Source organism: Tyto alba, unplaced genomic scaffold, assembly GCF_018691265.1.
Source record: "Tyto alba isolate M040663 unplaced genomic scaffold, T.alba_DEE_v4.0 Super-Scaffold_6, whole genome shotgun sequence".
Taxonomy (NCBI): domain Eukaryota; kingdom Metazoa; phylum Chordata; class Aves; order Strigiformes; family Tytonidae; genus Tyto; species Tyto alba.
In genome coordinates this window covers 22,593,899-22,612,167 of record NW_024881327.1, presented here as the reverse complement: position 1 = coordinate 22,612,167, position 18,269 = coordinate 22,593,899, and the positions used below count along the sequence as shown (strand labels likewise).

The window sequence follows — 18,269 nt, the reverse complement described above, 5'->3', positions numbered from 1 at the left end:
GCCTTTCCTCAAATGGCAGGCTTCCCAGTCCTTTGATCATCTTTGTGGCCTTCCTCTGGTCCCTCTCCAGCCTGCCCACGTATTTTTTCTATAGCAGGGACTGAAGCTGAACACAGTATTCCAGGTGTGGCCTGACAAGTGCTGAGTAGAGTGGGATAATGACTTCTTTATCTCTGCTGGTGATGCCCTTGTTGATGCAGCCCAGCATCCTGTTGACTTTCTTTGCCGCAGCAGCGCACTGTTCACTCATACTGAGTTTGTAGTCCACCAGGACCCCGCAGGTCTCTTTCCACAGAGCTGTTCCCCAGCTGGGTAGATCCCAGCCTGTTTTCCCAGGTACAAGACCTTACACTTGTCCTTGTTGAAATTCATCAGGTTCCTGTTAGCCCACTCTTCCGGCCTATCCAGGTCTTCCTGCAGGGTGGCTCTCCCTTCCAAAGTGTCCGCTTCCCCACTCAGTTTGGTATCATTAGCAAACTTCATCAGGGTGCACTGGATCCCATCACCCAGATCACTTATGAAGATATTAAACAGTGTTGGGCCCAATATCGATCCCTGGGGGACCCCACTTGTGACAGGGTGCCAGTTTGGGAAGGAGCCATTTCCTACCCACCCCCCCGGGTGCAGCCTGTCAGCCAGTTCCCCACCCACCGCACAGACCCCTTGTCTAGACCGTAACGCATCGGCTTCTCTAGGAGGTGGCTGTGGGGAACCATATTGAGAGCCTTGGAGAAACTTTAATGTTTCTTTTAGAAAAGGAAGCAATACTGAATAAAACTTAGCTAGCCATACTTGGATGAAAGCTGACTCTGCATCTTAGATATATGGGCAATAACTCATTTTCCCTTCTGTAGACTTCTTAGTGTTAAATTGGCAATTATTTAAAAAAAAAAAAAAAATAGTAGCCTTTACTGTTTGGAACAGACAACTGTAGTATCCTCTGTTCTGAACTTCTGCACTACACTAGTACTGTTCTGTATGTCCTGGCTATCAAGAATCCCATTGTGACTGGATGTCGCGAACTTGCAGGTTTTAGTTAGAATTCAGTACCATCTGGGCAGCCACCAAAGAGACAGCAAACACCTCCCTTGCACCAATGACAACTTTATAGTCATAGCTCAATGGGAATATGAATCACACCTCCTTCCTAGGGTGGTTAAGAAAAGATTACAAGTGAACCACCATATATACCAGCCCCTAAGCTTACTCTCCAGTGTTTTCTCTTTGCATGTTATAAAACAGGAGAGCTGCCACCGGCAACTAATCCCAGCAATGCAGCCAGTGACATGGATAAAACTACTGCCTTCTACATTATCTGCTTCCTAAGATATTTCTATTTCTAAAGTACCTTTACTTTCTGAATTTGAATTCCAGCCAATGGTGTAGTCTGATTTGGCTTATCTTCCTCACTTTCCAAAAACCAACCAACAAAACAAAATCCCCTCAAACAACCCAACCACTATTAGTAGCTGGCTACTTCCCACTACAGTAATAGCTTTAACTGTCAGTTTAAGAAATCAATTCTTCAGACACTGCTAAACCAGTCCATTTGGAAGTGAATGCCTTTTCTGCCATGCGATATGTAACATGCTTGGTGACTTCCACTGAGGTATGAAATCTTTGGTCAAAGAAAGTAGTTCTTAAGAATTTTTATTGTATTAGTATTTATTTTTGTGAGACAACAGAAAAATCTCTTTAAAAAAAAAAAAAAAAAGTGTTAACAGGCCAAGAGGGAGCTTCAGCAAAAGATCTATAAATCAGTGAAAAGACATTTTTTGGCTCCGATCTCATTTTAGATATTCCCCCAAGACCTTGTTTCTGTGACTAGATATGACACTTGGTAGGTTATTTTATAACAGGGCATCTTAAACATATCCTCATATTGGACCAGAATACTAGCAATTCATCTTAAGTGCTTAGGAAAGAATAACAGAACTGTACTATCCCAGATGACTGCCTTACACCCAATTCTTTTTCATGCTTCATAGGTGCCACTTTAACTCACGTGTGCTTTAGAAGCATTTTGATCTAAAAAAACCCCAACCAACCAACAAAAAAATAACAAACCCACAAACCAACAACAAAACAAACCAAGAATACTGTCAAGGCTGAAGAGATCTAGAGCTAACTGCTGAACTCATTTGGCAGAAATGGCTGAAATCAAACCAGACATTCATTAGTATACATTTCTCGTCAGCAGAACTGCTGATCAGAAAGCAAGGAAGTCCACTGTGAGATAGGGTCCTCCACTGTTAGAAGCTCACTGACATTTCTATATAGCCATTGGATTTCTGAAGAAAGGAGTTAGACTGAGGAATCTTTTTCCAGAAGTGTTTTTTCTTGGAGGACCTCCAATTCAGACAAGCAGCTTCCAACAGAGGAAAGGTACAGGACTACCAAGGACTACAGGGATCTGGGCATTCCCGCAGGTAAGTCTCTGTATGACCATTATACACCTCCATCAGTGTTGTGCACACAGTCAGCTAATAGGCAGGTGGGAGGAAGAAGAAGGAAAAAGGAAAAAAAAAAAAGAAAAGAGAAAGCCTCATTACAGCATTTAGTGAAAAAACTGTCTCTCATACTAGCTGAACAGTTCAGCTAAAATGAGCATTTATCTTAATTAGTCAGTAACGTGTAAGTACATAGCTGGTGTCCTCATCCAAGAATGCTGCCTCCACTTAACACAATAACCGAACTTTTATCATTCAAAACTCTTCTCACCCCTTTAGTCTTTTTTTATTGAACACCAAAACCTTGAGTTCAAACTAAAACATCTTCTGTTACAAGCAGCATGTGCCTGCAGTGTGCCCAAACCATGAGGTATATTAACTTGTTTCATGCTACTTATAAAGGCATGTATCACAGGTTAATTCACCTTAGAAGGAACCTTAAGATGTCTGTAGTGCAAATGCTGCCTCAAACCAGATCCAGCTATGAGGAGAGGGCTCAGGCTACTCGGGGTTTTAAAGCCCTTTGGAAAAACAACTATTCCAGCAATTATATATTTTGCTTTTACAAAATAATGTGGAATTTGTTTCAGTTTTACACGCATGTTTTCACTCAAAAAAACCCCTGAATGTACCACAGTGACCTCCTCCTTAGGGGTACAGTGGCCTGCCCCCAACTCTAAACTTTCTGCAAAAATAGAAGCATTACCTTATTGAGGACAGGCTTTGTGGAGAGAACATCATAAATTGCTGGTAAGGAGATGTTCTGAAAGAAAATAATACACTGATGTTAATGGACATTAACCTCTAAATGTAAATGCTGAGAACTGTAAATTTTTTACTGCTCAATTAGATAATAAGATAAAGCTTTCAGATTACATGATACTCATACATCCTGAGCAGAAGAACATGAGTTGCAAAAACTTGACCAGACCAGATGCAGCCTGATAGCATATGTTTGAATTTCACTGGTGACAAAACAGCCCAGGAAACAGAGAAAATCTCTCTCAAAGTATCACCGGGATTATCCCCCTGCATATGCAGCAATGGAAGATACTCGCAGGAAACTCACCTAGATGAAGAGAAAGCCCAACACTAAAAAGCACTGGTGTAAAGAGCCAGCTGGTATTTTATTACCCAGAAGCACAGAGAAATTGTCACAAAACTATTAGCCGCTTCTGTCATTACAGCTGTGCTTGCTAATGCCCCGATTGCTCCTGGCTGTGTCAGGTTAGTACTGTAACGTGAGGGTTTCAAAACAGCAAGATGAGGTGTTTGGAAGATGTTTATTTACCTCTTGCATTGTTTGGTTCAGGCATTTCATTGCAGGCGTTCTACGATTATCCAAGATTAGCGGGGGCTTCCAGCGATCGTAGTTTGTCTCTAGCACGTACCAAGTGCCTTTCTTGATATCAAGGCTGAAAAAGAGGTATATATTTGTGTTTTGCTTCTCTAATTATATATCAGTAAGTACATACATAGTATATACTATATACAGCCAGATTTTTTTGTGGCTTGCTGTGGTATTTTTCAACGATGCTAAAGAAGCGAGTTCTTGCACAACAAAAGTCACAAGAAACACAGGACACAATTACTGGTGGGATCTGTCCTCCTCTGGAAGGCTGAGTCAGGTGTCAGGTCAAGCATACTCACTCCCAGATATCCAGAGTAGCTGTCCTGGAACGAGTTATCACACACCCTTCGCCAGAATTTTTTCCACCCAGTATAAAGTAAGCTGGAGCCAGCAGTCTTGTTTTTGCCAGTTTGTCTTTTGCATCCTGGTAACTGCAGATAACAAAGTAGCGTCGGACTATTAAATGCTATAAACAGTTCAAGTACTGAAGAACAAGTTTCACAGACCCAGGAAAAGTTCGAGTAGTTACACCTTTCTTCCCCCTCCCATGCACATATGAGGAGATTGTATCACAACGAAGAAACAAATTTAAGCAAAGCTCCTCCACTCCTTTTGTACTTCAGGTGTGGTTGTTGGAGGTGCTCTTTGCACTTTTTCTACTTTTAACAACAGGAATAAAATGATGACGTGCTGTGTCATAGCCCACCTCATTAATTTACTGCATGAGAGCTTTGCTTCTGTTCACTTCCTATAATATACTACTACCTGTTGGATGTGTTTTGATACAGAATGCTGTTACGGATTCAGATACCAATAGGTTTGTTAGAATAAAAAAAAAAAATCTGAGAAAACAATTTGAGGAGTCTTAAGGGATCATGTGCGATGTCTCCTCCCCCCCTAAGATTACCACCAAAATCAGAACTATTTAATGTTAAGGCTTCTAGGAAGATATATCTATCATTAGATACTAAGCACACATCTACAGTATTCATGTCAGTTGAAAGCAAAGCAGATTAAAGCTGTAGAATATTTAGAGGGCAGGGGGGAATACCTTGTAGCATTCTCTAATACTGTTCTTGTAAGAAAGCCCATCCACATACCATCTCTTCTACCAAGAAACCATTCGAAGATTCCTGCAAAATATCACTGGTTACAATAGTTGGTTTTCAGAAGGTTCATTCATGCTATTCTAACTTTCACAGCCTTGAAATGTGTTTTTATCTTACTCATCTGCAACCTTCTCACCATTTCTGGGCCTGTTTATTAAGGTAACTGGTAAGACCAAGGTCTGGAAAACTTGTACAGAAATAATGAAAGAAATGAGCATTACTCACCAACATAACCACCATCAAGACTGAAACGCTCGTTCATTGTCAGAGTGAACAAGTCCTGAAAAGCATTAAACAAGCCAACCTTCATCCACTGCCAGCCCATTAATACCATCCATAAACAAGAGGCAGCATTGCAATGTATATGCCAACTGAGCTTCTTGTTCATTAGACTCTTCTCCTTTGAGTAATGGGCTGCAAGATCAAGCCCATGTGGAGGAGAACCTAATTTATCACTGTTTGAGTAAGCAGAAATGATAATTCACAGTATTCTGACCTGGCAGAGCAATCCAGCAAAGCATGCTTTTATGCTAAGCAAGTCAAGCCTGTAGCCATTTTTCTCTTAGTTCTTGTTGCATCACTGAATTTGCAGTTTTCCTTCCCCTGCTGTATGTAACCTTCTTCTCAGACCTCTGAATACTATTCTAATCTGAAAGCAGATTTTTAAGTCCCAGTGCTAAATGCACCCTGGTATGTTATTACTGTTCACAGAGGCATGCAGCTGTACACAATCCGATCTGTGCCACTTGCAACATGCAGTTCAAACTCAAATGCCAGTTCTTCAACTAGCGTTTCCTTCAGAGGAAAGTGGAATTCAGCCACGCTGGATTATTTTCAGAATGGACTCTTCCCAATTTATTTGACAAGAAGACAAAAATAAATGGATACAATGCAGGGATTTATGCCAGAAATGCTCTACTATGAAAAGGGCCACCTATAATAGAGGATACAGGCAGAGCATGTGGAAAAGGAGGAGTTGTGGTAAACTGGAGAACCTGGTATTGTTCCGTACTGCTGGATTTAAGATGTAGATAAACCCCAGATTTCAGATGTCTATTAAAAAAAAAATAATTAAAAATCTTGCAATGTAGGACTCTTTTTTTCCAAGAAGAATTGGAGAAAGAATTAAAATAGCACAAGTATGCTGTTTCACCTCTGGGATTACAGCAGTATCTATTTGCTAGCAACCATGTGAACACTTCGTATTCACTCCTGTTTGTATTCAGAATTCAACACTGTTTTTAAGAATTGTCCAAACAAACATTTCATTTAGCCAATCTCCTTTTACAGGAAAGAGTGCAGCAGCGTTTTCTTTTACCTTTCTTCAAATACCTATATTATGTCCCAGAAAACTTGTGAAATCGTTTATTAAAATGATCCCAAGGCAGAGAATGAAAACAGGAAAATCTGCATCTTAAAGGAAAGTCTGAAGCACTATTGACAAGCCTCCCTCCCCATACTTACTGGTTTGACTCCAGACACCATGCCTATGTATCCTGCAAAATTTGTAGATCTGAACACTGTTTTGTTGTTTCTCTGGAAGTCCAAGTTTACCACTAGAGGCTTCAGTTCCCGAGTTAAAGTCCAGGAATTATTTTTAACATCCCACCTGCAGAAGATGGTACAGCATTTGAAACTTCTCTCCCTCAGTAGCTTTTAAAACTTCCCTTCACAGCACGCAGATTTCTGGTGTGATGCCTGTCCTCTGATCTTACTCATGCCAGCCAACACCACTGCTCAGTAGTTACCCGAGCAGCTCCAGCAAGGGACAACTAGGAAGTCTAAATGCAGAGGCAGTCAGTGAAAAGAACCAGGTTTTGTTCAAACCAAGTATACACTACTCAGTATTAAACAGCACCACCATTATAGCTCCTTTGTTTTGAACACACATAACTTTGCTCTATTCCTGCTGGCAAAGGGAGGCTGCTACGGGTACTGCCTGTGACACCACGCCTACATTACCCTGAAAGAATGTGTAGCTTGTTCTGCAGCAGAATGAGCCAGTTCCCTCTAATTCTTATTTTTCAAATAGAGAAAACAAACCACATACTACTGGATTTTTCTCTACACAAAGGGAAGTCCCAATTCTGGTTTGTAAGGTAAGCCAGAACAGTTTGTAGGCAAAAGGTTGCTAAAGAACACTTAGAAAACCATTAACTTCTCTGGAAACAATCCAGGTTCTGGGAACAGCTTTGAAAGTTGCCTTAATTTTCAGGGAGCATGTTCCCAGCATTTCTGACAAGTGGAAGAAGTTCAGCACAAGTCAAACCAAGGGACAGGGGGAGTTGACAACATGTGAGTGTTTGATAAGCAGGTAAGAATTTTAATGAAGGTGGGCATTTAAATTCCATCTGGGCATTGAGAGTCTTCTGCATGAGTGACATTACAAAATATACTGGGATAATAAAAGCAAACACTGAACCACCTGATCATGAGGTATGAAATGAGAACTAAGAGAACCCAGTGCTGGGCAACAAACTACAGAGTTAGTATCCAAATGAATGACAAAGTTAGATCAGTGGAATACAGATCACCGACTGCTGAGCAGAAATAATGAATGATGGGAAGTGCCAGTAGAGCACAGTACAGTAACTAAGGGTATAATTTGAAAAAAAAAACCAAAAAAACACCAAACAACTATAACAAGCCTCAATCCACATTTCACTGCATACACTAAAACTGATGCTTCCGTCCCATCACGTAAAGAAGAAGATACACCGTGCCTCAGAGACAGGTTACATGGACCCTTCTTTGGTTCGAGACAGTTTTAACTGGAGCTGAGAAAACACTAAGTAACTTTGTAAAACAGTTGTGGTCAGTGTCATTCCTGACATGCTTGGAGTAGTTTGACCTAAGGTCAGCAGAACAATCCTTTTGTCCGTTTTAGCCCCTTTTCACAACATGCAATGCAGAATTACTTATCATAGTCTTAACAACATCCAAGTTATCATTTAGACTCAAAGAATGCACGTAGAAATTTCAACTTCAGCTAGCTGTTTCTTTGGGGTTTTGTAAAATAATTAAAAGGCACAGGTTTAAGTACTTACCCAAGAAAGAGTCCGAAATCCAAGTTTCTGGCATGGTAGAGCTTCCCTACATAACAACAAATAAATAAACAAACAAATACAATTTTCTAAAGAGACACATAAATTTGAGCTTAGAAAAACAGGAAATGAATAAGCAGGGAAAATACCATTGTCTAATTGCCCTTTTCATAAGCACAGAAAAATGGTGGGGGTTTTTTGACCAGTTAAGTGTTTTGCCATAATTGAAATCAACTCATCTTGTGAACAGCTGTCCATCTCAGCCTCAGATGCTTTCCACATTATCTTAATGTAATGGCAATACCTTGAGCTTCCTCTAAAAGTGAGACATCTGTAAGCAATCTGAGAATCCCTCAGAAATTTCCTAAGCTGGAACAGGTGCAGACAGGGCCTGAGGACCTGACTAAGAGAATGAAAGAGTCTCTTTGCTTCAAACAGACTATCCATTTTCTCTAGCACTATACATATGCGATAGCTAGAAGCTAGATGAAAAATGGATTGCACCAGAGTCCCTCATGGCACTGAGAAAGTATCAGGTGTCTAGCGTTTATTTCCCCTAGAAAAACAAATGCCACCTATTAAAAACAAACAAGCAAGCAAAAAAAGCCCAACAAAACCAAACCATCTTTGAAAGTATTTTTTCCTTTTTTTTTTTTTAACCTATGACACCTGTGATCTTATTCCCTTCTCAAGAAATACCTTTTTATTGTTGTTGCTTTTAGTCTTTTCTACTAGACCTTCTCTCCTGCAGTTGAGAAGGAGTATGTTTGTGTAACTGAGGTGGACCCTCTCCTACGTAAGAGAAAACTATTAATGCTATTCTGGGTTGCATTACCTGTTTTATCTTCCGCCACTATTGATGTACATACAGTAAAAATTTCATAAAAGATGTTAAAAATAACAATTTCCCCTAGAACAAAAAGAAACAAAGTTCAGTAGTTTGAAAATTTTTCCATGAAACGGTTAGAAAAAAGCATACCGCAAAGTTCAGCATTCTATAATATTTCTCTCAAGAATTTCTGTTTAAACCTCATTTCATCTTTGAAATGACCAGTTCAGCAAAATCAAGAGCTTCCTGAAAGGCAAACAGAAGGATTAGAATTCCTTGGCCTTTTGCCTTACCATACAGAAAGCTGACTGTCATTGCTACTTCCTTCTCTGGAAACTTCAAAACAAGATAGAAAATTCACTTTAAAGAAGAAAGCTGCTATATGTACCACTATTCCCTTATAAGAGCTACTGACTAGCACCAGGTTTACTGCTCCTGTATGAGGGGAGCAGTGGAAGCAGGTCTCCGGAACTTCTCAGTCTCCATTCTGTAAGAATTCAGTGTATAGTTCTCACCTGGAATTGCATTTTTTAGCAGGAGATGTGGAAGGAAGGCAGGATGATGTGGCAAGGATCACAAGGGAAAGAAAGCACAGCATGAAACTGAGCCTCGTCTTCTTGGTATGTCAACAGCTGACACACAGCTGAGTAGGAAACCAACAAGAATCACGGATTCCCCCAAATTTTGGTGCACAGAAGCTGAGACTTGCTCCAGTTCTCGAAACTCAGAAGCGAGGAGCTACAGCTCTACAGAGAACTCCCAGCTTGATGAAAGGCTTATGTGATTTATTGCCATTCTCCTCTACTAAAATACTGTTTTCATTTAGCGTGAGATGCGATTTCTTGCTTTATCTACTTCATTTATTTGTTAAAGTCACAGATGACTACAACTAGTATGTGTACCAATCAGCAATATAATTTTAAATGAGTCTGGATTCCTCATTTTCCACTTTGTTCATAAAGTGCTGGAAACTATTACCCAAAGGAATCCCAGATGAATTTGAAATCCCTCGGAGTTCTTCATTGAAAGGATAAGGAAGTGTGGCGGTCAGATGAGCCTGAAAGGAAAAGTTTTGTACATTGTTTGTGTAAATTAATGCTATTTTTTTACTTAAAATAAACCCCTCTCCAACAGGTAAATCCTTCTCACAACTATTAAATTGAGTATTTAATCCCTCTGCAGCCTGTAGAACTTGAGGATGTTTGTAGAGTACTTGGAAGACAAGTACATACTTAGGGAAAATAAAAACTATTACTCAAATATTGACATATGAGCAATGGAGATTAGCACAGTATACTAATTATCATTAACAGTAATAGACAGAACAAAGTGTGGTAGGCCTCTTATAATTTAAGAGCTCAACATCAGTGCTGAAGGGAATCCCTAACTTTCACACATTGGAATGGCTACCTGTACACACTGCCTTTATGTCAACCCCTCTCAGGCACACAGGAATACAAAGGAAGAGTGGCCAGCATGGCCCAAGGCTGCTGTAAATAACGGTGGGGACAGATTTGACCTTTTGCTCTATCTAGCTCTATACTGTTTTCTCCTGTCCTGATTCTACGCCACAGCCTATTTTAATCAGAACCAAATTACTTTTTAAGATGAGGCCTGGTCAAAGTTGCCCTTGTAATCAGACATTTATTACAGTTTTCAAAACCAGATTTTATTCTGCTGTTTAAAAGGAGTTGAACATGGCAAAGAGAATTTTAGCGAAATGTTTTGCTACAGCGACTAAGTCAGTAGCATACATGTCTAGCATGAGTAATCCAAACTTGGAAAGATCTTAGAAAAAATTAGAGGAAGAAGAGACACATGCATTTTAGGTTTGAAGGCTTCAGAGTAATTCAGAGTAGGCAAGAGGGCAAAATTGCACCAAGAAGGGAAAATTTCAGAGTAATTCTTCAGAACAGCATCTTTGTTTTGTAAGTGGGAGAATTATCACTTGGAAAGTTCTTAATTGCCAAATTTACTAGCATTCTAATTCTGGTAGTCAGAACATAGCAGTAATAAAATAATGAAGATGAAAATACTTACTATTTTTTTATCCACTATGTCAACAACTTTGCCGCTGGGGAAGAAGGTATTTGCTATATCTTTAATATTCTGGACCACAGTCTTCAGCTAAAAAGAACAATGGCTTTTATTGAATAAAAGATCTTGAGCATAAGAATTGCTAGAATACTAACAGAACTCCTTCACATACTTTTTCAAAAAAAAAACATTTTATTGCAAAAATACATATTTAAAGTGCTAAATGTGGTGTTCTTTGTGAGAAAAACACCCCCAACACCCCATTAAAGAGTGACTCTTCAAGATTTATTCAAATAACTTTCTAGATTAGCTCTTCCATGTCCCTCTACCGGAGAAGAATTACCAGAAAAAGCCATCCTTGTCTTTTGCTTTTTTGATCACATTTTAATACTCTGCACCTCCTCTGTCTTTAAAAACATTAATTAAAAGCTCTGTGCTTAAGCACTGCTGTTCCTGAAGCCAAAAACACTCAATACATTTCTTATAAAAGCACAGGCTTTCCATTTGCAACATGTGAATGGCCACAAATAGAGTTCTACTCTATGTGATCTAACTCCAAAGTACACGAGAGATAAAAACCCTTCAGAATTTAAGGTGTAACCTGAAGCTTCCAACATCCACTGGCTTAAAGGAGACTTTAAAAATAAAAATTACAGTGTAAATTTGTTTGGCTTTCCGAGTTGAAAGGTCAATGTCAGCAAGAACATAGCAAAAATCCCTGGCCTTTCTTGAAAAATTAAGTATTACTGAACTGAATTTTCAGCAACATTTAGAACAGCTATTTTCAATAATTTGAAATAGGCTTAGGTGTTTTTAAAACTATTTCTGCCATGTAAACTTCCAGCATCCCTGAAAAGGGCAGGAAGTTGTTCATTTCTCCCCCTTGCCATTTCATCACCTCATGCAGCATTTTGAGAGAAGCAGGGATGTGCAGAAGAGAAGGGATGCTGCCTCAGTTTCACTTCAGTTTACAGAAGCTGTCCCTTTGGTCTACTCCTTCCCCTTCATTCTGTACTACTTCATGACTAAAGAGCTTTGATAAATGAAAGCCTGCTTTATGCCGTACTGTTTTTCATTTGTCTACATCCCAAACACCAGTGCCCCTATACTTGATGCTGCTAGCTCAAGTGTTGAACAGGAAGATGTTTTACTCAAGCAATTATTTTAGTCTAGAGCCATATTAAAAAAGTCAACTAGAAATATTATCCCTTTCAGAGAATTTTAGCGCAGGTATTCCTTTCCAAATCTTTTTTGAAAATAAAAGGCCACATGGTAGTTTTATACCTGCTAAGCTTGAAAGCAAGCTCTGCATTTCATACCTCTGTCTTCTTGTCATGTATCAAGTTATCCCATCTTCTGCTGGGAGGTAAGTCAAGATTTATGACATATGTAGGTACATTCCCTTTGAACCTGAAAAATAAGTACCAACATTCAAATTTAAAGAAGGCTTTGAAAACACATTTGACAAAATAGGTGCTTCCCACCTGTAACTAGCATTTTCTAGATCTGCAACAGAAACAACTTACAAAAAAAAACCTGTCCAGACTTGCAAATCATTACTTTTCTGTAATTTGTCAGACAAGTTGAATCAGATTACTTACGTTGGTCCTGAAGGAGGGTATGTTTTGCTCCTGCACTCTTCTCCATACTGTAAAGACAGGGAAATATTACTGTTCAGCTTCTTTGTTAAAACACTTTATTATTCTAGCAAACTTAGTTTTGAATTAAACCTTTAGGACTAGTCAGCTAATTCAATTCATGATGATTTGGTAATAAAGGAAAAGAAAGTCTTGGGACTTTGGAGAGGGTGCAGAGGAGAATATAAGTAGTAGGGGACAAACAGCAACTTCCACGTGTTGTCTGACAGACCATCAGACAACTTGTCTAATGTAGTCCAAGGCAAACACAAGTTTATGATTAACATCCAAACCCATTTTTACTCAGTGTGATTCAAGGAAGAGCACTTCAAAAGCATATTCTTCATACAAGTTCAGAAACCATTTGTTCAGTTCACAGTCTGATTGTAGAGCATAGTGTTAAGCTTCACTGTGTAGCTGGGTCAGAGGAAGCACACCGAACTTCGGGCCAATTACTCAGCCAAAGGAATGAGCTATATGGCATGACTTTGTTACTTAGTGTGGAAAAGTGCTGCAGAACTGGTGCTAAATGTTATGAGAGGCGCATTTCAGGAATATAGCTAAAACCTAGTCACCTTAATTTCTGTAAGCACGATTAGTTACAAATGAAAGTTTGGGAACTACATTTAGGTGTGCTCAAGGTGTTTTCCCATCAGTTACATAAAGCATGCATATGCATACATAAACATATGCATATACATGCCACAGTTACAATTGCATGTTTTACCCAGTGAAATACAAGCAAATGCCTATTAGCCACACTTGTGCTTCGAGCCAGTTGAGAGCAGGCCAATTCTGGTCCCCGAGCTACCTGAGCAGATCAGTAAGCTCCTAAGAGCGCAGTATGTTCCTCTAGGGAAAAGGCAATGTACGCATGCTGTCCTGGGAGTCCATACAGAGACTCCCAAAACACAAGTGTTTAGGAGACAGAATAGAAACAAAAATATGTAGGGATCCTTTCATCACTTTCCCCCCGTCCCTGCCCTTGATTTCCAATATTTATTTGGCTGTACTAATTAGATTACTTTACAAGTATGTCCTTATAATGCATTCTGGCTCCAGCAAAAACTGGGACAAGATCTCTAGCAGCTACATATCTGGGACAAACAAGCTCACTAATGTCCACGTTCTCTTTGGGCTAACCACATTATCTGTTTTTAATGCATTAATCTAGAAAACACAATGTCTTACACAATGCCACGAATTTCAAGTGCTGGCATAATTAGTTACAACTGGAAACAGGAATTTTAAAGTGGGATTGGTTTCTGTGTGTTATGTGCTTTTTGTCTTGTTTCCAGTAGCAGGGAGAAAGCATGAGATGAATTTTGGTTTTCCTACATGAGACAAAGGTATAGGACCATCTATGTGTCTCCTAGATTTCACTGCAGTGCAGTTATAGCCTTTGCATAGCTGGAATAAAAGGTCAAACACAAGAGGCCATCTAATTTTCAAAGTGAGGAAGTTTCAAAACAAGGAAGGGTAGGGGAAGATATCAGATGACTAATTAGTCAGAGGCTTTGTGCAAAGCCAAACAAACACTTAACAGTATTAATGCAATTGTCTTGTGAAATTTTCCATCCTGCAGTACTAAAATCAATCAGAAAAAGTGACATTACATAGACATCCTACTGCAATGCATGAACAGATTTGGACCTTCAGGAAATATCTACTGTAAAAATATGCTTCTTGACAGATACAGTCTGTAAGAAAAATTATCCAAAATGGATGAAAGTTCAGTTGATCTGTCAGTATAGTCCATGCATACACAGAGGAAACAGTGGTGACCATGCAAACTGATTTCAGATGATTTTAAGTGATGTTCCAGGTGCTAAATGTTATGTCATTCCTGACACAGAAGATGTTAATCTTTTATTTGAAGCTGGTTTTATCTTCCCAACCCTTTGCAACCTAAGCCACAAAAGAGGTGGGGAAAGCGACAGTTAAAGAAAGAGTTAAGGGATAGATACAGAGAGAATGTTCCCTCCTTACATGTCAGTAATGTTAGACTTCTCTCCTGTCTAGGTATAAAGCAAGCTAGAGAAACCAATAGTCCCCAAAACAACCCGTACATCTTCCAAAACTGCTAGCATTGATTGAGACATCTGAAGAAAGCCAAGATTACTAACAGTTTCTTTAGGTAAACTATTGTGTGTTGGCACATAAGTAGTAATTTAAAAAGATGTCAAGACAACCAAAAAACTACAAGTGTTTTGAGGGTTTGTTTGCCTTTTTTTTTTTTTTTTTTCTTAACACAAAGTTCTAACAAGTAACAAAAAAATTGTTACCTTTTGCAATAAGCTAAAGCCTAAGTGCAAGCTTTTCTGACAAGGTAAAAATAGAACACGCCACCTATAGATTTTTCTTACAGCAACAGAAAAACCACCAGGCACTTTCTGTCACCAGACTGAAGCAAGCAGCTATAAAGTTACTGCTGTGGTCAGCGAGATCCTCCCCTCTGCAGAGGCTTGACACTGGAAGAGGAACAATAAATGCTGTGCGAGCAAAGCAGGAGCAGCCTTCCAGCACGAGGATTGCCTTGAGTTTCCAACGTGACAAGTCAGTGGTGGTGTCCTACAAAAAGCCAGCAGAAGCTGGCTCCAAGCAGGAGGGCATCACTATAAATTTGTTTTTCAAACACGCAAACTCCCTAGGAGGACTACAGCTATTCTTCAATACTGATTAAATGCCTTTTTTTTTTTTTTTTCCAAAAAAAAAAACCCAAACCAACCAACACTGCCTGTTACTAGTAGGCTGTATATTTTGGTTATCTGATGTACTGCTGACTTTTGAATTTGCGTATGTGTAATGATACAAACATGGATGCATGGCAGCATAGGATCAAAACACTAAAAGAGAGAGAACATAGTGGAGGAGAAAGAGAACATGATATGGGGAAAGATGAAAATAAGAAAAAATGGAAGTAGCACAGAAGATGTATACTATGACTAACTGAAAAAAATGTAGAGCAGAATAGAAACCAAATAGCTAGCAAACTGTCAGGATGAATTGCTACAGGAAAAACATATCAAGTAATAAGAGTTTTAATTCACTGCCGTAAAGAAAATTAATGCACTGTTTAATGACTGCTGAATAAATATTTTAAAACCTAGCCTAATCTCATTGATATGAAATAGGCTAAATGTAGCTTGTTCAGTCTAAAGAATGACAGCACTTTCTTTATCACCCTCAGAGATATTTTTGAGGTGGACCATCTTTGGCATCCTTCCTTAATATTCAGTTTCTCATCTTCATATTTAAAAATAAATATCAAATGACCTCTTTGAGCTACGAAATACGATTCCATAGTTTAAGGACATGGCATTCAATCCCTTTCAGACAAAGTAATCCATTATATTCAGCATCTTCTGGTCTATGAACTCTGTGGTCCAAGGCATTCTTCTTCCCTACGGGATGATACCAACGCAGCACTCCGGCATGCTGCAGCGGTCCTAACGCTGTTCACTTTTCTGAACAGGGAAGTTAGGAGTGCTCTTGCAGCACCAATGAAATGGCAGCCAAGCCAAATTAAAGTTCAGTATGGTTGAAGGGGACTAACTGAAAGCTAAAGGAACTGGCAGGCTGCACCACTGAGATGTAATTCATGGCACTTAGCTTCCATGTTCTTTGTTAACAAAAAGAACCAAACCAGCTGTATATGGGAAGACAACAATCATCGTTCATTCTTCAGCAAATGACGCATCCCAGCATCTCAGCTGAAAACAAAATATCCAAGCCTGGTACCTGGCTGCACAGCAGCACAACCTGCAACCTGGACCCCCAGTGGATATCGTGCAAATGCGAAGATGTACCAAGTGCAATCAGATGCAAAATCAAGCTCTAATGATAGACTCTGATGATTGCTGGCACTTTCTCCCCCACTCCACACCCCAGGAAGCTTTTGGCTAAAATTCTGAAAGTGTTTTAAGCCAGAGCTGGTTTACAGTATTGGAAAGCTGCTCTTGGGGGGGGGGATTGGGTGCAGAGAAGAGGGCCTAATTCTGTGCAGACAGGATGCTAAGGGAACATGGGTCATCCAGATGTCCACAGCCCTCTGAAGACTTTCCTGCAGCTCTCCTCTCTCCCAAAACCCACACTCCTTTTCCTGAAATCAAAATAATTTGCTAGGAAAAGTCTTAGAGCAAACATGAAAGAATATAACAAGTAGTATGTTCCTAAAATCTTTAAAAACATATTGCCAAAGAATATTTTGAAATACTGAGATATTTAAAAACCTGTCCTTTCCACAGAGGATGAGGAGATTCAGAAACTGAAAGAGTGCTTCACTGCTTCAGGAACAAAAAAATTAATCAGGAAGCAGGAACAGCTGTTTGCATAGCCAGGAGATGGAAGCCAGCCTGTTCCAAATAATTCCACCACCCCACCCCGACTTCACAATTCCACCAAAAGTTAAATACTTAACCTAATAAGTTAAAAAAAATTTTTTTAATAACACCCCAAGCCCACCTGCTCTACACTTCTCCCCTTGGGTGATGCTACAGCAAATACACTAAGGAGATTAAAAAATGCATGTACTTTTAGTAAGTCCTTCTCAATTTTCCTTTTGAAAATCATTGTTTTGGTGTAACGTTACAATACTTGCATTATAAACGCATACGAAATCGAACGCAGGCACGAGCAAGGACTTGTAAAACACACCCGATAAACACCAACACCTGCAAGCGCCGCCACGGCCGCGCCGGCTGCCGGAGGAGCCATTTAAAAGTTACCAAGTCCGTGAGGGCAGCGAGACGCTGCCTTAAATCCACACGCGTGAACGTAGAGGCACGCGGGCCCCCGCTGCGTGGGGGTGAGCGGCAGAGCGGCCGGCTCCCCTCACAGACACCCGGGGCGCGGCCGCCGGCCCCTCACCCGGCCGGGGGCGATCCGATCCGCGGCCTCCCCTCCCCTCCCGCCCGCCCGCCCGCCTCACCGGGTCCGGCGCCCAGACGAGCTGCGTCAGGACAAGCAGGGCGGCGGGCGGCAGCAGAGCCCGGGCCCGGCCCCGGCCCGCCATCGTCCTTCCCGGCTCGGCTCGGCCCGGCGTTTCCCGCAGCGGCGGCCCGCCTGACACCGCCCCGCCCCGCCCCGCCTGTCAGGGGAGGAAGGCGGCGAAAAGGCGGGAGAGGCCCTCCTGCCGCCTCACCGGCCCCGGCCCTCCTTTTTATTTTTAACAAAGCAGAGGAATTGATTTTGATTTTTATTTTTTTTTTTTTTTCAGTCATACTTCCCAAAAAAGCTAAGTTCTGCGCAAGAAAATCTGAAATCGTAACCGCCTCTCTTAGGCAATGCTATGAGGAAACCCGTGGCACCAGTTTTCCCTTGGTCAATATTGTCATTTTTAATTAGTCTGTGTCCTGGGGGGATTTTAGGCAGGTTTTATGGTAATGGGAGATGCAAGGCAGGCGCCTTCTTTAGGAAAAAGGAGTTTTCCCCATCTTGCCTCCTTAAGAGTGGGGGAATTGGGTGACTGGAGTGACAGTCTAATGAGAAATACAGGGTATGAGATGCATCCATCTAAGCATGTTGCCTATTATTTATTCACTAATCTACATAAATGGTATATTTGTTGTAATATCAAATACAAGCCATCATCAGAATATGGTGCATACTCCAAATAGCTTACAATAAAAAGGTGTAATTTTAGTGCGAACAAGAACGTATAATGAGTGTATATGTTAGCAACAGTTGTTGGAAGCACCACAAATAAATATTAAAAATCTTCTAGGATGCCTGTGTTTTGTCTTGTATTTTATGCGGTGCCTGAGATGTGTCATGTGTTTTTAGGCACACAGAAAAGAAGCAATACAGTCTT

At 40.3% G+C, this 18,269-nt stretch overlaps 1 protein-coding gene across 1 annotated transcript; it reads right to left on the bottom strand.

Annotated features, from left to right (window-relative positions):
* Positions 1 to 1,701: 1,701 nt before the first annotated feature.
* On the bottom strand, positions 1,702 to 17,553 carry ASAH1 (N-acylsphingosine amidohydrolase 1). The gene is made up of 14 exons (XM_042808204.1): positions 17,388 to 17,553; positions 12,422 to 12,468; positions 12,140 to 12,230; positions 10,824 to 10,910; positions 9,762 to 9,840; positions 8,790 to 8,864; positions 7,958 to 8,003; positions 6,375 to 6,519; positions 5,136 to 5,190; positions 4,853 to 4,934; positions 4,101 to 4,232; positions 3,742 to 3,865; positions 3,157 to 3,213; positions 1,702 to 2,483 (listed from the first exon to the last, which is right to left on the bottom strand). The coding sequence occupies exons 1-14, from the start codon at positions 17,469 to 17,471 to the stop codon at positions 2,394 to 2,396; spliced, it is 1,194 nt and encodes a 397-aa protein (XP_042664138.1). The 5' UTR covers positions 17,472 to 17,553; the 3' UTR covers positions 1,702 to 2,393.
* Positions 17,554 to 18,269: the final 716 nt, after the last annotated feature.

Bases quoted from the DNA above. Each gene is read 5' to 3' on its own strand.
- ASAH1 (XM_042808204.1), bottom strand. From the start codon at position 17,471: ATGGCGGGCCGGGGCCGGGCCCGGGCTCTGCTGCCGCCCGCCGCCCTG. The intron at 12,231-12,421 runs GTAAGTAATCTG...CTTATTTTTCAG, and splicing joins TACCCTCCTTCAGGACCAAC to GTTCAAAGGGAATGTACCTA. The intron at 8,004-8,789 runs GTAATGCAACCC...GTTGTTATGTAG, and splicing joins AGTGGCGGAAGATAAAACAG to GGAAGCTCTACCATGCCAGA.